This window comes from Buceros rhinoceros, unplaced genomic scaffold (assembly GCF_000710305.1).
Source record: "Buceros rhinoceros silvestris isolate BGI_N320 unplaced genomic scaffold, ASM71030v1 scaffold48103, whole genome shotgun sequence".
NCBI classification, from domain to species: Eukaryota; Metazoa; Chordata; class Aves; order Bucerotiformes; family Bucerotidae; genus Buceros; species Buceros rhinoceros.
In genome coordinates this window covers 1760-26973 of record NW_010402746.1, presented here as the reverse complement: position 1 = coordinate 26973, position 25214 = coordinate 1760, and the positions used below count along the sequence as shown (strand labels likewise).

Below are 25214 nucleotides of genomic sequence, written 5' to 3'. Positions count from 1 at the left end.
TATATATATATATATATGCACACACACTTTTACATTCCAAGTTCTTCCAAAACACCTTCATTTTATAGAAATTCTTTAGCTCATTGCAATAACTCTCCATGTCCTACCTCCATTCTTAAATTTTAATACGATATTTAAACCTTGTCTTTTGCAAATGGAACCCCTCATTATGAAAATTTCATTTTACTTATCTTGCATGTCAATTGTAGAACACAGTTCTTTGTTTCAAGCTCTTTAACAATAAATAAACATAAAAATCTGTCTCCAAAGTGCTACACAGTTATCACAACATTCCTGTAAAGACCGTGACTTTATATGTCAGGAAACTGGAGCACAAAGATCGCAAAGTTAAACCCAAGGCCACAGAAGGAGCAAATGTCAGAGGAGGGATTTGAATTCCTACCAGATAGGCCTGTGCTGAGACCACTAGAACAGCAAGCCCACAGCTACATACATACACAACTCTAAGCAACTCTTCAAGTCAAGTACTTTGGGATGTGTAAAATTATTATATACGTGAATAAGTAATGTAAATGAAATATAAATTATGTAAATATAACAATATTCAAGGACTGCAAAAAATGTAGATGATTAATAGACCATAATGGCTTTTTAGAGACCTTAAACTAGAGGAACTTTAGCTACTCCACATTGTCAGAACTCCACCAAAGTCTAATTTAGAGCAGTTGGGGATCCGGACACTTACATCCACCAGTGTCAAGAAAATCCTGCTCTGTATTCAAGTCTATGCTATGAAATTATAGCATGTATCAGATCCTTTAGAGCCTTTATGGTCTAATGAGTCAGAAAAGATGCTGTGTACTAATGATTTCAAAACTTGCATAAAATTGTTCTTGCACAATTTCCCATTGCTTTTAATGGAAGACATTTGACTAAACTTTCCCCAACTTTATACAAAACACTGGATATTCCTTTGTAAATCCTTTTCTGCTAATTGGGAGAAATATGGTAAGTTTTTATTTAATTCTGTAACCTTTTCTCACTCTTTGCCACAATGGGAGTATTGCCTGAGTGAAGGCTGTCAGAGGACTCAAAAGGTTTTAGAATTGATAAATTTCAGACAAAAGCTTGTTTAGAAGGCTTTAAGTAGCAGGAGGAAAAAAATGGTTAGTGGTTCTTTAACAGTGTTTTCAGCAATCTCTGAAAGCAAAACTCCTGAAGCTGGGATGTAGTTCTCACTGCAAATTTGTGTACCCAAAAAAGTTTCCGTTTAAACACATCCTACACCTATCTGTGTATCTCTTCCAGGAGTAATTTGGAAGATAATGTGTGAGTGGAGAGCAAATGATGTAAACAATTGTCTTATTTAAAGCTTCCTCTCTGAACAACTACTAGAATGTTTCCTATGTTTTTAAAGCAAGGAAAGAATAATTTTATCTTTTTTCCTCTATTAAAAAAAAATGTAGAATGATCCACTCCACAAAGTTTCTTGGTCCACACCTAGTCCCCGGCTGGGGTTTGGACCTATTACCAATTCAACCTGCAGCTCCCGAAAGACAGGATTGTTCAAAGAAGTTCTAGAATTTACTGATACAGGTAACATATTGTAAGATAATGTTAACATTAGAAATTGTGTAGTGTTTGGAGACGGCAGATCTATATACATAAACGCTTCCCTAGGCATATACAGACTGGAAGGGCTGGACAACACCAGAGTTAAAAACCTCTTCAAAAACTAATATTGATTTGCCATGTTTTCTCTGGTTTTATTACATATATATTTTTAAAAGGAAATGTACCTACAATAGGTGATATGTGATCAACATTTAGCACAACATCCACATGGCTATGCACTAATACACTAAGTAAATAAAGTTGTCTTCCCCAAAAACCTGAAGTTACTACAGCACTCACTGGACCATATATTTGTGTTTAAAACAAACAAAACTTCACTAAATACATTGCAGAAGAGTATTTGACATCAGTAATTTCCATGCTCTTCTAAAATACTCATCATTACTTTTCTTTAAAGCTTGTAAAAAAAGATCAAAACCTTTCTTGGACCAAGATGTTGTCTGCCTCTCTGAATGTCACAGGCAGATATTAGGGTATTACTTTTTCAAAACAGGGATTTATAAAAAGGAGAAAAATGCCCACCATCTCACTTATAGAAAGGAAACCAAATATTTTTACAAAAAATACAAGATTAACCCCGTCCTTGACTAGCATCTCCCAAGAAATACCATGTCCTCAACTTCCACTAAAGTCAATGGGAATCAGGGGTGTTCAATGTCTCAGGAGGTATTGAACACTTTGTACAACACAGCCCTACAGGTACAGATGTAGATATGTTAAAGAGGGGTGTGGTAATATAAACACACCATCACCATGGTAATCCTGTAAGTTAAAAAGCATTCCAAAGGTAACCTTTACTCTGTTCTTTTAGCTTCTTCTTTTTTTTTTTCCTTTTTTTTTTTCTTTTTTTGATTCCGTATTGAATTATGGTGAAGGCAGCACCTTAACTGTTTCCACAATGGAATGAAACCAGTGAAGTGGAATGCACATAAGAAAGAAATTGCTATTGATCTCAGCCCAGGCCACACCATGCCTTGCATAGTAAATGGTTTCCATTACTTTACTATCTTAAGATAATTAATGTGCAGTCACTGCCCCTATCTTATGTTATCGGTCATTCTGATACTGTTCAATTTCTATCAGGCAATTCTACATTTTAGATGGGAGAGGCTTCATCAATAACTGTCATTTGGTGATAATTTTGTAAGTCACGATGCCACCCACCCAATCCAATCTGTAAAATATGCACTTCATAGCTGATTGACTACCTGCTACATAAAACTCCACTCTCCAACACAGTTTCCAACGCAATTCTCTTCATTGTTTTTAATTATTACTACAAAATATATTAAAAACTTGATAAAAATCTTTGCCTCTTTCAACATGATCTCTTATTTGTTTTGTTTCCCTGAAAAGTTATTTTTTTAATTTAGCCAAATGATATTCACTGAAATACTGTACATATTTCTAACACTGAAGAATGAATTCTTTTATTTTATAAACCCAGCATAATGCTATTTTACAATCATGTCACACTACTACAATTTAAATGAAGTTCCCATTTTGTGGAATTGATAACTTCATTTCAGAAATCTATGCAAAACTTAACACGTTAGCTCACACTTTCTCATGACATAACATACGGTATATAGAAATATTACCTTTACCATAATATGGCTTTTTGACATGGCCGTCACTGGGTTTAGGCTTCCTGTCATCTCCAGAAAGGTGTCTTGGAGACTGTTCCTCATATGATCTCATATTATCCCTCCTTCCAGCTTCCACTGCCATTTTTTCTCTCATGGCTTTTGCTCTCTCAGTTTCCAAAGCAATTGCTTTCTCAAGTAGGGTTAAGTTACCTTTTGTCATATCAAACACTTCTTCAGACCTATCTGAAGTAATAGAGGTGGTATCATCGTCTCTTTCATGACAACCATCCTCCTTTGCACAGCTAGAAAAAGTCCTAGATCTGGGGCTCAACTGTTCTTCAAGCCTCATTAGGTTCATCATATCAGAGTAATTCCGGTCTGGTGTTCTTCCTTGGAAGTCATCTTCTTGCCTGACATGCTGGCGAGTGTTCATGTTTTGCTGTTGATTTCTTTCCTGTGGGTTTGTCTCACTGAGTTTCCTAGCCAGATCAAAACACTGGTTCCTTAAGCACTCCAAACTGCTGAGACACACCTCTTCATCACTCTCCTCCACCATTTTTTCTGTAAGTCCATTGTTCACGGGCTTCCCTAGCATTACAAAGTTCATATTCCTATTATCTTGCTGTGAAGTATTGTCTGCATAATTTCTGTCATTAATGTTTTCTGAAAGCACTACACCATGTCCTTGTGCTAATAATTTAAGGGAGTCCACTGTTTCCCTAACAACATCACTGTCTAAATCTAAACTCAGCTCACTTTTCCGACCAATATTTTCATTTTTGTCACTATCATCTTCCAGACTATTAGATGTATTGCTGTTCATTTCTGATTCTGTCCTGGCTCTGTATGCTGCATCCTCTGCAATTTTGCCAAGATTTAACAATGACTTGGCCACCAGTTCATCGTAATTATCATACTCATCATTATTGTTATCGTCTTTTTCTGTGTCTTGCATTATTCGAGTATTGTGACAATTCATTTGATGGTCTTCTGCATAAAAAACAGAAACAAAGAAAGAAACAAAGAAAGAAAGAAAAAGGAAAAGAAAAGAAAAAAGTGGCTACAATTGGAACTGTAGTTGCAATTGCATGGACAGAAAACAAACTGCATGTCAAATATTGTTAATCATACAGCAATTGTATAACACTAAGGCCCATGTGAAGTGAATTTCTCTATAGTCCATAAGGCTATTTTTGTTTATTTGTTATTCATATGAAATTCTTTCACAGAATTGATAAGAAAAAGGCAATAGAAATGCTAATCACTACTACTACTAAATATTATGGCATAAATACTTCTTTTTCTCCTTTCATTTCTATATTTACAGTTTTATGGGGTTTATTACAATCATGTTACTAATACGACTCAATTGCCTACGTTTCATATTTTTTTCACTCCTGTACTTCCTGTAAATATGGTAGATGGCAAAGGAGTACTACTGGATTTATTGTCTTACTGATGTATGCCATTTGCCAAAAGGGAAAAAATATACACCAAGCAGGAAATTGTCACTTTTTTAACACCATGCACACCATTAACTCTAGATAACCAATAACTATACTCAAAGATCAAAATGGCATTTACTTAGTGGATCCATCAGTAGAAATCAAAATCTCTCAGTTTAACTATGCAAACTGTGGAGAAGTAAGAATTTTACAAGAGTTATTACATGAAAGGAAGATGGAAGCAATTACATGCACAATGTAATTTAAATAAATACGCTAGCCCAAATTATATTGGCATACACGTATGATAGGGCTGTCATCTACTGTCCTGTGTGTTGTAACATAATGGTGCAGAGTTAACACATTTTACTAAGCCTTGTTTTAGTAAATGCTGAATAATAGAGGAACAGTTTAATAAGATGGAGCCAATGTGAAGCCCTGAGGGTAAGATTCATCTCACCTAACTTTAGACATGAGCAAGGCAGGCATCAGTAAGCTATTCCATGTTCCAGTCAGTAAGAGAAGCAAACACTTTAAGGATAAAGTCCACCTGATGTGGTTAAGCTATCTTCTTGAGAATAAAATTAGTAACTACTGTAAGTGTCTATTTCTCTTCATTGACACCTAAGGGGCCCAGACGAGATGCCTACCTTAAAGATATCTGTATTCGGTCAGATGAATATCATCCAGAGAGCATTTACTGATACCTCTTTTTCACTCAGAAGTTAGACTCATTCTTAGACCCATTCTTAAAACACATATACATTCATCATTATTTACTAATGAACGTCTCATAAATTATATTTTGATAATTGGCTACTCAAGCAATATTTAAATGTTTTGCATCACAACTGGAAAAGAATGTTCCTAAATCTGTCATTACATTGACATGATAGGCCAGTTTTTCAGCTGGTGCAAACTGAAAGAAATCAGTAGAGCTAGGACAATTAACACCTGCTCAAGAGCTAGTTCATCAACTTCTGATAGCATCTTTTAAGCTCATTTGCATTTTTCAACACCGGTACACCTAAACATGTAGCATTTTCTAAAGTACTTTGGGTTAAACAAACCAAAGTGGCAAATTTCAGGTAGTAGGTGGCTCTTGCACTAACATTTTGATGATAGGAAATAATTCTTGATAAAAATAATTTTTATGTCAGTGGACAAGATAATAAATCAGATTTTAAAATACAAAGCTCAACAGCACAATAATTAATATTTCAGCCACAAGATAGTACTCCTTCTACACAGTGGTTAGGGATCCTGGGATGATAGTAGGCTGTAGTTAAGCAGCAGAACCGGTACATGACTAGGCTACGTCTAGGAAAAAAAATGCTCCAATGGTAAAATATTGTATAATATATATACTATCATCTACTTGAATACAGTGGAAAGATAATTAATAGGGAAGGATGTAGAGTATTTTTACATGACATGATATTCCAAGTCAATAGTGGGTATTTATTATCAAAGGAGGTTTTATTTTACTTGCTGTAATCATAATTCATATTTATGTTTCAGTCCTTCAAAAAAATAAGTAAATCAGAATATCAGATTTTCAGCGGAAAAGTAAGGGATGCTACTTCCTATGTGAAAAATTTCTATATTGAATGACTGCACAGAAGTCAGCAGTTAAGGATTATTGGATCATTAGTTTGTGCTATTTGAAAATAAAATGTTTTAATACACTAAAAATGATTTTCTAAACTGAAATGTACAAACAAATCCTGCATTAATTTTAATATTAAGGATAAAACCTAATGCCAAGAAGATGGTTCAGTAGAAGCTGCTGCTTTTGGGGGGTGCTTCTTGTAACTACATCTGATGGAAAGAGAGATGCAGCAGAAGGAACATCAAAGTAATTAAAGAAGCAGTGAGCTGTAGCTCCAAAATTGCCAGTGCCTTCAAGTTTAAGATGAGATATCTACAAACACTGGTGAAATCAGTCCAAATCAGCTCTAACAGGATACTAAAATACAGAGTAGGAAAAAAACCCATGTTTTCTCAAGCCAACCAGAAATCTGTTCAGGTACGCAGTGACTAGGCCACCTTTTGAAATGTGAAAAGTTTCAGGGTTTGTTTTATAAAAGAGGTTTTGTGTTTGTTTTTACATAAACGAGAGCCGTGTAAACGATCACCAATGGGAGGAATATGTTATACTTTGCCTCCACAACAGTGAAAAGTCAAAATACAGATCACGTACTGTATGAGTGAAGACATGTAAATTCCTTTTGAGTAGGTGAAGCTGGGTGAAAGTTGTAACTATAATTTTTTGTTTGTTTGTTTGGTTATATCCTTTTCAGTTCTCCTGCCCGTTCAATCCTAAAAAGAAGAAGAAAAAAAGATGGTGGAGGAGAAGAAAGTGTGAAGCATGAATCCCTGATGAAAGAGGCAGGAAAACAAAGTATTTTAATCAAGTTTTATTCCTCCTCTTTTAACTTTTGGCCTTTTCTTGCATCTACTTTCTTTAACAACTGGTTTGCTCTTGTTTCTTATCCCCATGCAGCAGTTAATTTTAATGAAAATGGTATTTATGTGTACTATGTAATCTCCTCAATAACAGTCTGTTGGATGCTGGGCTTGCTCTAGTGAAGCACCTGTGTCACCTGTTTATTAAACTGAGATTTTAAGTACTGAATTAGTTTGTGTATTAGTTAAGTGTCTTCTGGAAAATATATTAGCCTGGCAGCTCTACATAAACCTATGTGCCTTTCTTTTGATTCACATCTGTGAAATCTAATCTTGCTTTCATTTTACATTTCTACAAGTCCTAAGATTTAACTTGTAGCTTGGTAACTTTACACTGTGCTGTTTCATGCTTGTTTGTTAAATGGCTGCAAAACATACAGGACTAAAACACCTACTCTTACACCTTACATAAGTTCTGTAACCATTGACCCGAACTGCAGTTTTTTATTCAGTGAAGAGGCTGAGTTTGTCTCAAAAAGACACGAGTTAGTTTAGGTAAAGAGTGCACAAAGTCATCACATACCCTTTTTCTGTTAGCTTTAGGGTTGCATGGACAAGGAACACATAACACAGTTTAAAATAAGTATCAGATTATTTTAGTCCCCTTCCACAGAATACTATGCCTGTTTAGGTATTCTTGATTGAAAAAAATTGTTCTTTTAACTCCCAGCAGATACAACAAATGACAGGAGGGAAATTATATTGAAGAGTATGTGGAATAGCTACAAAGAGCTGGAAACCTTTAGCCATGTCAACAGAAGGGCACTCTTGTATTGCACTAAAAAAAGTAAATAATTTGATTTCTTATTGCACCTTTCATCCAAGGATCTCGAAGCACTTTACAAATGTTATTTTAAAAAGCCTCACAACACCCCTGTGAGGTAGGTATTTTAAACCCATTTTACAGATGGGAAATTGAGACACAGAGATGCTGAGTGACTCTTTCCATGTCGTACCAGGAGTCACTGGAGAATAAGGACTACAGCCTCTATGACCTTGATTGGTTCCTTTGTTCCTACCACATCCATATTTAAACAACGTTTTTAGCAGAAGAAATGCCTTGCTGTTTTTAAGGTAGGGAGTCATGCAAAACAGCACCTTCTTTTTTGAAAAGGAAAATATACAACATTTAGTTTGAGAGATTCTGCAGAGAGAGGCAATGATACTTCAGTAATAGCAGGCCAAAAATTTCAGAAATTAGACTTTCCAAATCTGTGATCCATGTATCAAATAACTCACTTTTTCCAAGCATGGGAAAACACCAGGGCTAACAAGCAGAACCTATATGTGGTCATACAGGCTTCCTGCCTAGATGTATAGTTTCCTTATCCAGGCATAATTGCCTATTTCAAAACACTTTGCTGCTCTTGCTACTGCCACTTGTCAATTCCTAAGGGCTCAGCATATGATACTACTGCATCGTCATTTTTCATCTAAGCCGTACTGAGGTGCAATGCACACACCTCCACATTACAATCTATCATAACTGGCCTACAAGAAATATTTAGCAAGACCACGTTAGCACAAATGAATTCCAAATCTTAGAAAGTTACAACATCATACAGTGCAGGGAGTTGTTTGTACACTGCCTTCTCCCCCTGGAAAATCTTATAAGGAAACTGAAGAGGTGGAAGACATAGTGAACTCCCAACTTCTCCACTCCACACTGAAGAGACAGCTCACACCTAATCCTGCAAGGGCCTAGGCAAGGTCTCTAGAAGTCTGAACACTCCTATTGACAAGAGATTTGTATTAGAGCCCAAGCTTTTCAGCACGCCTGTTTCAGGGACGCACTGAATACTGAAGTTCACCATGTGTAATTCTTTCTTGATCTCTGCAAAATTTCCTGACGTTCTTTTACACTCTAAGTACTTTAGGTAGAGAATTGATTTGTTTTTACAGTAGTTGATTCCTTTATGGACCTTACATTACCTAGTGAAAGTCAAAAGAAAAAGATAACTGTTCGCTTATTTACCTGATGCACTCTAATTATTCCATTATATCTGAGTTTTTTCACTCCTCCCCCCTCAGCCTGCTACACGTACTTAAAATAGTTATAATACTGGGATTTACTGTTTAGACTCTCCTACAATAATTATAGTATTCAACTAATAATCAATGTTCAAAGTAAAATAAATGCAGAGTGGAAGTCATTAAGCATGGCAAGGAAGGTCTGAGCTAAAGAACACACCACGTCACAGTAGGATTCAGTATTGTAAAGTGGGAGTGAAGACCACAGAGCAAGCCCATAGAGACTTCTTTTAAATACTGCACATAATTGCTGGCTTACTGTGCCTTTTCTTCCTTTATTTCATTTTTTAGTTACCTTTTGATCTTTTCCTTTTCTGTGGCTTCCACTTTTTATCTGGTTTTGCTCACTGAAAAATTAAGTACTACTTTTTCTTTTTTTCCTCTCCTAAGGCATACAAGAACTCCTCATAGATCTGAATTTCTTTCCTGTTGTGGAGTGATTACTGACATATAAAAGCATGCTTTGGTTTTTTCTTTTTTCTTTTTTTTTTTTTGCTATTAAAATACATTTTAAATAGAAAAAAATAATATTAATAAATTAACACATATCAGCATTTTTTAAGATTTAGTTTTATGTACAGATCAGTGTATTCTCATCTAAATGTACAGGTCTTTATAGATAATCGGTGCCCTGAAATACCCTTTTTTCTTTGCTCTTGCCATCCTTATGGCCTGTTATTATGCCTCTGTGAGACTTGCATGAATAGTACCCTAATCTACCAATACTCACAAAGTATTGGTAGAATATAGACTGTTCTTACTTGGGTTATTCCTATTAATATCATAGAATAAGGAAGGCATTTAGGTAGAAAGCATCGGATAATCCAGATGAATGGGGATGCAATGTATTTTTAAAAGTGAGGTCATTCGTTATTCATCCATGTTTTCCCACTCTAAGTCCCTGTGATCTACCTGTGTCAGTTCAGTTTTGAATAAGGATCAGAAGATATCTGACAACTTCTCTGGAGAGATCATGACTGTGGTAATTTTACTTTAAGTGACAGATTGCAACAGCTTCTTAAAAATTATCTAGGTATCTGATATGCTCTATTTATGATTTTGTCTTTTGATCGCAAGGTGATGCTTACCTTTCTTTGATCTTAAGACCATCTCACATGCCATCTGTATTGCACTGCTGCCGTAGAATCATGGAGTAGCTGAGGTTGGAAGGGACTTCTGGATGCTATCTGGTTCAACCTTTGCTCAAAAAAAAGGCTAGCCTGGAGCAGATTCTCAGGGCCCTGTTCTGTCAGTCCAGTTTCAAATATATTCCAGGATGGAGATACCACAGCATCTCTGGGAAACATTACAGTGTTTGACCACCCTCACGGTGAAGAAATTCCTTCCTTATCTAAATGGAATTTTGTTACAACTTGTGCCTGTTGCCTCTTATTCTGTCACTGCACAACTCTGTTTTTTCTTTAGCCTCCACATAAGCAGCTGAAGACAAGCATAAGATCTCCTCTTAGACTTCTCCTCCTCCAGTGAACAAACTTTTTTCTCAGTCTCTATACATCATGTGGTCCAGCTCTTTAGTTGTCTTGTTGTTCACCACTGGACACCAGTATTTCAAGGCTTTCTTGTACTGATGAGACCAAAACTGGATCTAGTGCTCCACAAACAACAGTGTAAGGCCTGAATAAAGGGGAATAAATATTTCCCGCAGCCTTCTAGTTACAACCTTCTGTCTTTTCAACCCGTGCTGGGGATTTTTGTTTTTTTTTACCACTGCAGAGAGCAGAAAATATTTCTTGGTTACCTACAGGTGTCCCTTTAAATTAGATAAGGTCCCTGTTTGGTATGAAGCCTGCATGTTTGGTTTGCAGCATCTGCAGTATTTGGCATGAAGGCATATGTTTAGGTTTGAGAAGGAACTTGCTGAGAATATCTGTGATCAGAAGAGGATACGCTGGGTTTGCAAGGGCAGTACAATTTAGCCTGTCATTCCCATCTGGTCCACGCTTCTTTGAGAAACAGATTCAGGCTGCCCTTAACTGTTTTAACCTGACTCCTCTCTGGGCAGATAATGAGATGGATTTAGCTGAAGACTGATATTAATTTCATCCTACTTTTTCTCCCCAGGAAGTCTGTATGAGGGAGGGGAGATATGTCTCACAGCCTGACAATGACTCAACGGAGTATGGCAGTTTCTTGCTTTCTCTCAGGTTTCCACAGCTCAGCAGGGCAGCAGGCAATGAGGAAGCTAAAGCTATTCTCCAGATACTGAGATACAGCATGGAGACAGCAGGGGAGCAGAGGACCAGCTGCACTGATGGGAAAACACCCACTCAGACAGCCCTTGATATAGAGCTTCTAATGGGGCTATTCCAGAGGCTGCTTAGGAGACAGTGACCCCTACCTATACCCCTCTCCATGATCATGCTTTGTAAAGGATGCAAACTGAAGAACACATTTTCAATTCACAAACTAAGATTTCCTTTCTCACATACAAATCTTTGAGAAAAACAAGTTGGAAACTGTTACTACAGGGATACATATTCTCTTTTCACTGGTTTTGTTTCAGTTCAGATCTCTTAATGCAGCTGTCCATATTGAGCATGTATCCATATGAACTAGACATCTAAACTCCATTTATAGACCATGGACAAAAACATGCATCCTGGGATGTGATTTATTTCATCCAAAGCCAGGTATCTAAAGTAGATTGTCTGAGTTACTGCCTGAAAGTGACTATATCTCTTGATAGGTTTTAAATCAAATTGGTGGGATGAATCCTATCCCAACTGCTTTTACTCAAAACTTTCACATTTCTCCTTGCTGATCTTCAACAATAACTTTAGTATGACACAACAGGAATTGCAGGGACAAAGGGTTGAAGCAGCTACCCAAAAGGAGCTATCTTCAGGTTGTGGACAAAGTTATATAGGGAAAGGTCTGTGTGGATGGTGTAGCATGGATGATTTGGCTGGGTTAGATGCTTGTGATTGCATGAGAATTATGATCTTATTGGATGTGTCCAATCTCCATTATAAGTATAATGACTTATTTTTAGCTGTGTTTGATTATCAAAGGAAGCCTGTTTGTGCTTTGACAGTAATCTGACCTGACTGGGAGAGGGGACAGAGGCACACACTGCTGTTCTGAAGGATGAGAGAACTGCTAAATACAATATCGTATAAATTTCTTCTTCCTGTCTCTCCTTCTATCTCCTCGGTGAGTTCAGTGCCAAGGGATCTGGAAGGACAAAGACTTCGATGTGCATGAATGTCAGGCTTTACTTCATCTGAAATGTAAAGCTTTTCATTAGGTTTTTTTTTTTTCTTTTTTTCCTTATACTCTCATCCAGCATCTTCATCTAGATTTCCCTCATTCTCCATCTTTTTATAACAGGGAAATTAATACTCCATAGAGGAAGAAGAAAGTAAATGCAGAGTGTTCTACTTGTTTGGTTATAGCTGTTCTAATATAAACTAATTAGAGACAGAACCCCAGACCAAGCAGTAGTATGTGATTATTCATACAGCTGCAATCTTAGTGAAGCCCTAACGTGATTTTGGAGTGACTTGGCATCCTTTCAGCAATGTCCAAACTCGATGCAGAGATGCTGGTTAGGGACCATTCCCAAAAAGGAGTTTGAACATGCTGATCATATGATGGAAGGTAAAAGCTTGGCTATATGCATCCAAGTCATGCAATTGCTGAACTCAGCATTAAATGAGTGGACTATGGTCTGTTATTCACTCACATAGATGTAGTCTTTCATTACTGCTACTGAAGAGAAAGAATACAAAGCAGAAGAATCTGTAAATGTGGATTGATGGAAGGCACACCGTAGCTTCAGAAGGAATGACTAAGGCAAATGGGAACTTACTCTTTTAGCCATGCTACTCCTGTCAGTCAAGAACACGTGGACCTCAAGAAAATGTTGACTCAATGGTGCAGCTAGCTCTTAGCTAGCTACCAAGAGCACTATTTTCTGTTTATCTGCCATCTATGTTATGTGTATAGATGGCCCATGAGATTGGACATGTCTAAGAAGAAGATTAGAGTACTAGAGACCTGCTGAATGCAGGAAATATATGCTATGGTAATATTTTTTCTGAACTACTGCATCTGCAAAGGTATTTCCAATGAGGTAGTTCCAACTACCTGTCCACCTAAAGAACACACAGTGCCACCAGTTTAGAAATTGTCAGCTCCTCCTTTCCAGGAGAAGAGATTTCCCACTGTTGTTCAGATCTGCACTGGAACATCCGTCCCAATGATGGAAGCTTGTATCTCGCAAAATGAAAACTTTTGCTGTACAAATTTAACCAACTACATATTTACATATATTTCTACATATTTCTGCCTAAAGATATACCTTCCAGCTGTGGTGGCAATGGCTTTGTAGCCAGCTTCACAAAGCCTAAATTGACTAGAGCAGCACATCTCAGTGCCTGACATCTCTGCTGAAACTCTTACTCCAACTGGGCTCACAGAAACAACAAACTACAAGTGTACCAATCAAACAAACAACCACAATAGCCAGTTTTCCAAAATACATGCACACACACATACACATAGATACAGAGATAATCTTACTCCATACAAAACTAAAACCTGAGTCGGAGTCTGGTCTTGGGCTGGTTCAGCTCAGAACTTGTTTTGCTGGGGATCACCGGTGAAAGTAACATACATAAGATAAGTTCAGTACCTCTACTTCTGCCTGAAATTATTTTTGTGGGTTTTTTTCTTTTCTTCAAGTATTAATCAGATGATTCACACTGAAAACACCCTAACATATTGTTCACTTTCCATTGCACTTGGTATGATTACTTTTAGGCTCTAGTTTCATTAACTGGAATTTCTGCACACTGAAGTATCTGAGCTGCTTAAGAGCCAGTGGAACTAATCTATCCAACATGAACTTTTCCCCTCTGTCCCTTTGTATCTGGTGCTCTATTATGTTTTACGATTTCAAAATGAATTTATTAAATGGAACTGCATCAAATCTGTTCCCAAAACTCAGAAAAACCGTGTACATTATTTCTACACTGCAGATCTCAGTGACGTGCAATTTGGAGATGAAGAGTGAAACAGGTATTTGCCAAAGGACAGTTATTCTTTTGTTTATTAATACATTGCTATTACTTTTCATTATGCCTCTCTAATTAGTTGCTAATTTTGGCTCATCACTGTATCTATCTTCTACACAGATCAAGTCAAGTTTTATAATCCTGGTTTTCCATATTATAAAAAGTCTCAGAGAGTCTACACTAATTGGTCGGGTTTTTAAAAGTTCTCTGCATCTGTCTAGTTCTGATCCTGCTAATGACAATGAGATAAAATTCCATCAGAATGGTACAAGGACACAGAAAGTTACATCACATCATACACTGTAGGAAAATGCTTGCATATTAGGGACGGGGAAATATAACAACAGAAAAGAGTTGTACAGTGTTGCATCACCTGTGGGTGTGAGTATTATCTCTAGCCCTGATCCTCATCAGCTATATTGTAAAATTACAATTCTTTCTTTAAACCTATTGTTATTTTAAAGATTTTGCATAATGCACATTCTAGGATACACCTTTCACTTCTTTGTCATTTCCTCCTGTCTGGGAAAGAATCCTAACAGCGTATTTCACTTGCTCTGCAGTACTCTCATGCTGACCTCCTAATTTCTATATTTCTTTTCGCATTCTTTTTTTTTCCCCATCAAAAATCCTGTTCCTCCTTTTATATTTGAAACTTATTCTTTCCATTTCTATGTCAGAAGGCCCTCCAGCCATTGAATCAAATTTGTTGTTAAACTCATTTTAATGGGCATTTCCACAAGTCACTTAAAAAAAAATATGAATAGCAGCAGCAATTTCTACATGACTGTTGTACAGAAAAGTGCCGTCATATTCCTATTTCTCTTTGTGATTCAACTACACCTATGCTCATTTGTGGCTTAAATCTGGGAGACATCTAAACTCTATCAGTGATCAGCTGTTCAAGGTTCTGCTTCTATGTGCACCAAAACAGCTCCAACCTTAAGAAGCTCTCCACCTATCTGCCATTTAAGCCTTGAGGGATTCTAGACACGGTGTGTTGTTGTCATACATAAGTTCCAGAAGAGACCCAATCCAATAGGTATGCTCTGCCACACACCTGAAAGAAAAAGGTTTCCCATAAAGCCTTGCTTTGACTGTCTTGTTTTAGTTTGTAGCCAATGAAAGAATTGCTTGTTTCCTCCTTCATTTCCCCTGCTCACTCTGCCTGCCCAACTACAAGGTAAAATACATTGTTTAGTAAATCCCTAATTTCAAAGAGGATTAAGGTTAAGATTAAGAAGACTAAGATTAAAAGCTCTCATGGTTTGAGTGCTTTCAATACCATATCTCCCCCCAAAAGTCCACTAGTCATGACAATAAAAGTTAGACTGGGTGCAAACTCCACTAGGAAGCAGAAAACACAAGTATAAGACCCATACTTTTTTTTTATATATATACTATTTGGGTCACACAAAAATATATTGTATTTAATGTACACATTATACAAAGGGATTTAACTAAACAAAAGAAATGTAGTGTCTGATCCCTGCTCCCAGAACTAATTTTGTAACCTAATACTAGGCAGTCAATTCATAAGATGGTTAGAGTGCCCTTGGAGCAAAGAGAGGAACCCAACAAGTCTTGTTTTCCCAGAAGAATGATCCCTTTTGGTCCAGTGCAGTTCTTCCTTTTTTTCCCCTAGGATGTGCTAGAGCTTCCACAGAATGCACAGGAGCATTGGTGCTTATGCAAAGCAGTCTCTGGTCAAGACTCTAACCATGTGTGATAGGAAAGAAAGAAATGTGGCATTGAACTCCTGCATCACCTCTCACACTTAACTCAGGTACCTGAGTTACAGATAAGGGCCGAATTTCCATTTCATTCTATTCTGAAACAATTCTCCCACTTCATCAAATGTAGGAGGATCCATGGCTTCCCAGAAAGGATTCCAGATTCTGTTCACTTAAAAGTTGCTCTTTCTAGCTGTATTTTCAGAGAAGGACATCCACAGACTGCTCTCATTAGATAATAAACAAACTTTAATGCAAACATTAGTATACTTTTTGTAAGTCCAGCCCTATTTGTAACAGTCTGGTAATAATTATATATTATTCTGTATTTCCACTGTTACTTTTTTAAAATATATTTTATGTTCAATGATCTGAGGGCAAAGTTTTATTCAACACATTGTAATAGAAAAAATTTTTAACTTTCCGCTGGATACCAGCCTTTAAAGTTGACTGAAGTTTTAATTATTGCAGATGATAAAAAGACAGTATTCTGTAAAAACTTCAGTTCAGTGCTTTACAGAGTGTCTAAGAAACTGTTTAGCAGATGCATAGGACTTCTATGATAAGTTGAGGCAGTTGGTGAAACAGTAGATTTGGTAAGATAGAAACCAGAAGAAAAACAGTTGCATAGCATGCCTTAAAAGTATAAACAATAAGTAAGGAATCTCAACACATATAAACTGGAAAATGTATAGACATAACCCTAGCCCAATGCGGGCCTGGGCAGCTTTGCAAACCTCTGTTAGGTGACTGGAAGTATTCATGCCACACAACCCTTTCCCTTGTTACTGTCAGTAATCCATGTGTAACAGAGTACAAGGAAGAAAACGCCTGTTTCCTTTGGTTTTGCAATTGTAAATTCAGCTCTTCTGTGGTGTTCCTTTAGTGTCACAGCAATACTATTACTTACTCTTCCTATTAATAGTATAGCCTGCAAAATTAAGCTTTTGGGATGACAAAACTATCTGATGAGTTCACCGAATAAATCCCAATTAAAGCCTTGAACTGTCAGTCCTGTTAACTGGCAAAGCTTTCTCTTACAGAGCTACTGCGAATTTTTGCTAAAACAGTAATATTTAGTGCACAGAGCACATAATATCTGCCATGGATTCCCTGGGAAAAGAAAATGAATAGAAAAACCAAGTGTGATGCTATGGATATACCATGTTTAATGTTAGTGGCTGACTATTTTCAGTACTTTCTGCATTCAGGCTTTATGTGTCAAAAAATTCTGAGGATTTCAACAACAGTGACCAAAACCAGCTTGAGTCTCCATAACCACATCACTGGCCTTTTCTAATTACTATTTAACATCCTTTACCAAACTTCTGGAGGTGGTTTCTATCCTAGCATTAATCCTCTTTGTCTTCTGCTAAATTACTTGTGCTTCCTTGCTGTCCAGCTCATGAATTTGCATCTACTACAGCCTGCTCTCAAAAAAATATCTGTACAATACATTAATTCACAGAAGGGGAAGTATTTCTTATGGTATACAAGGACTATGTCATTCACGATACAGGTGACAAATGAACAAAAGTTCTGAGACCTGTAACATGAAGAAAAAAATGCTTCCATAACAAAGTATTCAGGATTACATATGTATGTTATTATACAGCAATGCTTTTGTTTCAAAATACTGCTTTGTTAGTGTTGTTGTTTATATTTTTCAGTTAAACGAAGTTTCTGTGACTTGAGACATTTACTAGGGCTGCAAATGTGATTCATGAGAATAGATATGGATCAGAAGAAATTATCAATTCAGGTTGCAGGAATTTTATTTCATTTTATTATCTCCTGGAGGAACTGTAATAGCAGAAAATTAACTCCTACAGCTACCAAATAAGATTCTTTGCTTTTCAGGGTGAAAAGTTGGCATTTGTACTCTCTTTTAGGACAAATACTGTAAGTTCAGTGGGAATTGTGAATGGAGTGATCAAAATTTGTCCTGAGAGCTGCACTCCAAACACAAGAGGTAAAAGAGGAACCTCTAATACTGACCAAGCAAAACTTAGTTTTAAGAATCATTATATCTGCAATGTAAAGAAGAATTCATACAGAGCCTTTGGTTACTGTGTAAGCTGCAGTACAGAGTGCACAATGCAAACTTTGATGTAGCATTGTGAAAGGCAAAGGAATTCAAGGAGAGAACATGAAGAGCTTGATTTTTCACAACCTGTGAATAAGTTTCAGAAAGTGTCATATCCTAGATGTGAGATTTTTCTACAACAATATCAGATCATTATCTTTGCAAATATGGATGCAAAGAGTTGCTATAAAATTGAGTTCACTATAGGTTCTTTAAAGCATTGTAACACATAAGCAACCAGCTTCTTGGCATAGTTGTGCCAAAAAACAGGAGAACGTTCATAACAAACTGGTTACTGAAAGTCTGAGTGAAAACAGGAATACAGTCCTAAGGCTACAGTACTTTCACTCTCAATTTCTTCTGTGATTCATCTTATTCCAGAAAGAATTAATTTTACTATATGATGTTGCCAGACAACAAATACAAGAGGCAAAATCAAGGATCCACTCAGCATTTATATGTAGATGGAAGGATGCAGTGAAAATACAAAAAAGGCAACCTCTATACAGCCTCTTCTTGAGGATTGCAATCTGTGAGAGTTCAATGCAGCACTGCTGAGACACATGGTTCCTTTCCAGACCTATTGCTCTGAAAGGTCTGGTCACACAAAAGCACTGAAACAATTTGACATTACAATGGGCCCAACATCTCATGTTCATCTCGTGTTCAGCTAACACTGAAGGAAAGGGTTAGTAAATTAACAATGTGAGCAAGTAATGCCGTGCCTTGTAAAACAGACTCAGAATGAAGCAGCATTAAAATCAGATGTGGTGCTGAAACTGTCCCCTGATGTTCTTACTAAGGCTTTCAGTTCACACCCTGAACTCTTTAAGCATCCCAATGTCCTCTACAGAATTTATGCTTAGGTCCACAAAAGTTGTATATGGCAAAGATCTACAATCTGTCTCATCAAAGGCAAATGATATCTTTACACTGCATAAAGTTATAATCGAATCATTTGCCCTTGAAGGATCAGATATTTCACCTTATCATTTAAGGCCATTTCTCTGTAGGAAAGGAGCTAAATATGCAAACCTCTACATCAGAAGTATACTTCAGTACATTCTGAACTTTAAACATGTAAGTTAAAGTGAAGTGGGCTACTAACTGCTTAAAGTTACATGTAAGTTTCTAGACAGCCTGCAAGGTTTACTGAACTTCTGCACTGAACATTCACACAGAAGGAAGTCTTTTAAAATAGTTCTTCAAGGGGAGGAAAAGTTAGGAATGACATGTGCAACCTCATGTAAACGTAACTACTGACATAAAGTTATTCTTTGCTCAGTATTAGGCCCAATCTCACTTCAGCGAATTCAAAAATCATGTTGAAATAATGGTCTTTACAAATCACACTGTCTATGAGTAGCAAACAGTAAACACCTTCATCATGGAATGCAGCAGCAAGCAAAAGTTTACTCAACTGACACCTTAAGCAATCCACCAACCAACCAATTACAAACACATAACAACTGTAACAAATAGATCTGAACTTTTCCCACAAGAAGTAGAGGTATCCAGAGAGTATTTACTGGTTGGCTGTTTCCCCATCCTACTCCACAGCCTTGAAATTTCCAGCTCTGAACTACCTGTTCTGAATCTGTTACAGTAATTATTTCCAAAGATTTTCAAAGAAAATCTCCAGACTGAATGTCTCTATATGAAATAATATAAACAGCTAAACAGCAGAACATGATGTAATCCATGCTTGCGTCTTCAATGCAGAAAGTATCAATAAAAGTTCTTACGCTGTGGTTTGACCCAACCACTCCCCAGCTTGAGCACTTGGTAACTGGCCCAGAAAGGCAAGTTTAACTTGTTATCCAGAAGAAACCTACGTGAAGACCGGGATAAATGACTTCCAGTTGCAACTCTATTTGTTTCTGCTCTTCAGATTGTTACTGATGATATATCCTATCATCTTTTGGTATCATCTTTTATGAAGGAGGTGAAACAATGTAGCAATAGAGTTTATTAGCAAAGGGTTAAGATCTTCTTTGCCTTGTGAAACTGTCGTATTTATTTAGTCTTCTTTGGCTCTGGAAAATTCACTTCTTTCCATGTACATTGTCCTAAGCACTGAAATTATGCTTTCTGGCCTCTTAATTTAAAGCTGTAATTTTCTTCTATTAGGTGTTTTGCCTGTGAGGTACACATGAGCTTGCTGTGAGGTACACATGAGCCTAGCTCTTTGCTTTGATTAATACAGAACACCTACTGTGTTAACCGAATAGAAGGCCACTTTCTTAGAAGGCCACTTTCTTAGAAGGCCACTTTCAATAGTTTAAATAAATGTTTATGATTAGTGGTCAGCAGGCTAGACAGGCAATCGTGCTAATACAGGTGTGTCCCCTTTATTTTATCAAGAAGTAGAGTGTCTTCAGCAGCAAGCATATCTGGGAAGCTGTGTGCCATCACAGTTTCCACATCTTTAGATCGGTGTTTGCATCTCCTCTTGCTTAGAGGACATAAGTACTTCAGAAGCAATCTGATGAGGAGATAGTGGAGGGCACTAACGATCTTAATAAAGCTGATAGGTGGATTTCAAATTGTGAGGGCCTATGTGTCTGTGTTGAGTTCATGCAAGGGAAGGAAAAAACCCAAACATATTACCAGAATTTTAAAAACAATACTAGAACTGAAAGAAATGTGAAAACACGTAGAACATCTATCTCTGTGTCCATGTGCTAGCTTTCACTTATTTTAAAAACCTGTATTATGTCTCCTTTGAATATACACTGCTATCTATTTTTTACAGCTCTTTTTGCAGTATATTCCACCTGAAAAATGAGGTGCAGTACCACATATTTTTATATTGTATATGCCAACTACCTTGAATTTCATAGAAAATGTACGGGAGTGTCTAAAATATTTATACATCCTAATAATTCACCTCTTGGGAAACTTCAGTAGTTTTTGCAGCATCATCTGTGAAATGGATTTGATTGATGTATCAAATTTCCTTAGGTCTAGTAACAACCTGACTCCTCCTGCCCCTGGCAGATTATGAAACACCTGGAGCACAAGTCATCTTGTATGTCTTCATGGGATATGGGCTAAATGGTGCCTTGGAACATCTGTTCCAGGAGCTCCTCCAATGGAGATTTCTTTCTACAACAGAAAAGATTTATGAAACAGCCTTTGGGACCCAACTACCTGAAGTGAGCTTGTCTCAGAAGAAAGTACCTCAGTCTGTCTTGGAAATCAAATGCACCCTTCAGATTTCAATCCAAAGGTACTCAGTATTTGCCCTCACGGAAAAGCCAAAACCAAAAGAACAGCCTTTTCTCTTACTCCTTCCCATTTGTATTGTAATTTACAGGTTAGGTTATCGTAACACAGGTCATCTACCTGCTGTTTCTTTCTGAGATATAAGGAAATTGGAAAGATTCATCTCTCATTTAGTGGTGGTGCTCAACATAAATGCTTCTCAAGTCTATTCATAGATAGATGGATAGATATCTCTTCTTCAAAAAGATTCAGTACATTTAACGGAAATTTAAAAGAGGATATGCTGGCCATTTTGGGGGAATTTTAAGCATTATTTTGGATCAAAGGATTGTGTACAGAAATATGAGCACAGAATTTAGGACTCATCTAAAAAGGTTTGTGGGGTTTTTTTTTAATTTTTATTTTTAAATTGAGTGTTTCTTTAGGGTACATCTGTATTTTCAAATCCTTTAGTTTATTAATGACAACACTAGAAATATGCGATATTCAAACAGGCTGTGATGGTTTCAGTGAATGTCCAATTATTTTCACTAAGAACTGTGTGCCTCTACTACCTGTATATTACCTATATTCTCTGAGAATCCCATCCAAAATTCACTTCCTTTTAACAAAAAGTACAGGCAACGAGATGCTAGTGAGGTACTTGAGTTTTCCAAGATTTATGCTTTTCTAACACAGAACTGAATTTGGTCTCAGAAATGGTAAAATACCTTAACACCTTCCTCCCTGTCCCTCCCTGCCACCCCCACCCCCACTCCCGCTCCCAAATTGCCACCTCTGTGGTCCTATACTTGCTGATGGAATTCTTCTATCACCGATACTTGTGATTTTAGCTGTTTTGTCCACCTGCACTATAGTTACTTACAGAAATCTTCTGAACTGCTATAATTACAGCACAAGTGACAGAAGCTTTTATGAGAACTATGCAGACATCCTCATGTTCAGTGGATAATTCTGCATTTTGTTTCTAGGGATAGGAACACTAAGACGCATTTGGACTTCCTGCTAAAGTGACTTAAAAGGTTGGTAGCAATTTATTACAATATCTACATTGTAGTGAGCAGTGAGAGATTGAAAAAAATAAATTCATGGCTGACATACTTGATTTTCCCATATAATCAATAGATAAATGCAAGTGCCATTTTCAGACCATGTAGTTTTAGAATCCCTAACTTTGAATGTGCTTTGTTTCCCAAGAAAATCAACAGTTCAAATTCCACCAGAGATGCTTATGAGCGGGAGAAAGTGAAACATCAGGATGCCTATCAAAAACAATAAGAAATAAACTATCTATCTAAAAATATCCAGATTATTGATTAGCTTCAAGACCTCACCAAGAACAAGCTGTTATCATTCACCACTCCTTGGCATAAACATAAGGAACTCCATACTAGCTTCCTCATTAATTGTTAGTAACTCTTTCCTGTAAATCAATTGTGCCCTAACTGGGATAGTTGTAGAGTGATTACCATGTTAATTTTCAAAAGTTAATATTTTTTAAAATAAAATTCTATTATCACTTTTTCCATTTTATGAGGATTTTTTCTTAATGACTAATATTTCACAGAGATCATACATATTTTTATTAATGTACATACGTATTATTACTGGAATCGCATGGGATGCTAAGAAAAACTTAATGTATGCAAGTTTTAATTCCATGTAATATGCAGAGCAGCTAATACAGGTACCTCTGTAAATTTTTTGCAGTTCTTAACCACAGCCTACTATATATGGAAGGAAAGCAGACAAAAAGCAATGTCAGCCTCTGTAGAATGATTAGGAGTGCTAACTGCACGTGTCACTATGTTGGAAAAAGTAAACCACTGTGTTTCATTATGATAGTAAAAGTAAACTGAATATGAAGACTGCTGGCTTGACAGAAGAAATTTTCTTGAGCTCTTGAGTTTTGCTTGGGTTTTGTTTTTTTTTCCTTTTATCATTTTTGATAGTGTAGATTCAAAGTTTTTCACGTCAGCTAAAATCACAGCACCATAAGCTAAGCACCAACAAACTCATTCACCATTATCTCTTAAAGAAACTGCTAGACATTCTGTATTTGCCCATCGGGACAGCAATAGCAGTTGCACATCAGCCTGATCTAGCACAGCTTCTCTTCCAGGTTTTGAAATGGCAGAGTTCCCTGCAGAAGGAAATAGCTTCCCTGTTGCATGAAACTCAAGTAACTTTTAAGATTGGCCATTTATGCTCTACCAATTTTGTTAGCAAATTTAAGCAATTAAAGAAACGCTACAGATTCAGGTATCTGAGAAAATGCTTATAGTCACCCAGCTGGCCACCATCTCGCCCAAATGGAAAGATTATTTCCAAAGTCTTTCTAAGAGATTTCAGATCTGACCTTACAGAAGGCTGAAACAAAAGTCATACAACTTTCATACCTGGTTCCTAAGAGGAATCCAACTGAGGAGTGCTGAAAGCTTTTCTTATATTTTTATTGGTTAGAAAGGTGAATCTACCCAACCAAAAACGTGTTCCCTGGAAATGGGAACAAAATATTTTTTAGATAGCTCATTAATTTTTGTATGATTCTTTCATTTCACCCCAGTGCATTATGATGTCTGTCATCAGCATATGGACTCTTGGGTAAACGGACACTGATTACATATTTTGAAAATATAGAGTCCCGTATCCCAAAGAAGAGAAAAGCAAATGGGTTTATCACATTGCTACTGCATTAATTTGGTTACTATCAATGACCTGTCCATCTAAATGGCATTTATGCCACAGTATGATAACAAAAACACATGAATTTTAGAAGGACTTTATCTATGTAAACCTCTCACTGTCTATATTTTTAATAGAATCAACTACAGTACACAGCATTCAAGTCTCAAAGAACCAAAGTATAATACTTCATTATTAAGAGTTTCTTGGGGTAACGGGAAGTATGGGGCAAGATTTTCAAAGGAAAGAGGCCCATTTTTGCTCACAAAAATCATTTGCAAACTTGTGACAGCATTTATGAGTGCAGCCATTGACATTATATAAGCAGATCCAGCAAATACACTGCAAATGATCAGTACAGGCACCCAGCTGTAGCTGATGCTTTGCTTGTACCTTTGTGAATATTCTCCTGGCAGCTGCATGCATTAATCCACTACTAGGATTACATTTTACGCAAGCATTTTTAGCACAAACACGCCTCCACCCTCCTTGTTTGAAATGTGAGTGCTGGTGTATTAAAAAATATTTGGAAGACAGACTTATTAAAATAAATGTTAAGAGAACACAGTGGGGTATATTTTCAGTGTGGAGTAGAGAGATTTAACTGCATGACTTCCATTAGCTTTAATGAGAACCACACAGCTAAATCCTCACACACCACACTAGAAGATTACCCCAGGAAACACACATTGTTTACTTTTTACTAATACTCTGATTATTACCACGTTCTTCCTCCTCCTCCTCTTCTTCCTCCTCCTCTTCTTCCTCCTCTTCTTCATCCTCCACATCTTCACCTTCCTCTTCATCCTCCTCTTCTTCCTCTTCAATGTCCTCTTCTTCTTCTCGATCTATCTCTTCATCCTCCTCCTCCTCATCACCTTGCTCCTCATTATCATCAGAATATTCCTCCTCTTCTTCATCCTCTTCCTCTTCTTCCTCTTCTTTCTCATCCATCTCCTCTGTTCCATCAGTTTCATAGCACTCATCTACTGAGGAGTTGTCTGCTTTAACCACAAAGGGTTTTCTTTTGGGCGCTGGTTCTTGGGGTTGCTTATCTTGTGTTTTTCTTTTTTTTGCCAAAGGACACCCATAAACACTGTGCAAAAACAAAGGATGAAAATTATTACACTATCCTGCAGATTTCTGTAGATCAGATTGTATAACATCGTGTCGTTTAGTCATATATTCTACTTCTACACCGAAATGCATATTTTCAAATTAAAACACTGCTTAGGCAACAATGACCAAGGGGAATGACACCTACAAAACCCGTGAAATTTCAAAAAACTATTATTTGCCTGTAAATGTCACAC

At 36.9% G+C, this 25214-nt stretch overlaps 1 protein-coding gene across 1 annotated transcript; it reads right to left on the bottom strand.

Annotated features, from left to right (window-relative positions):
* Positions 1–3197: 3197 nt before the first annotated feature.
* On the bottom strand, positions 3198–24997 carry LOC104490432 (myelin transcription factor 1-like protein; the record flags this gene model as incomplete). Its single annotated transcript, XM_010132715.1, has 2 exons — positions 3198–4175; positions 24624–24997. Coding segments are annotated over 2 exons (1352 nt in total), but the record flags the coding sequence as incomplete, so codon positions are not given.
* Between the last annotated feature and the right edge of the window lie 217 nt (positions 24998–25214).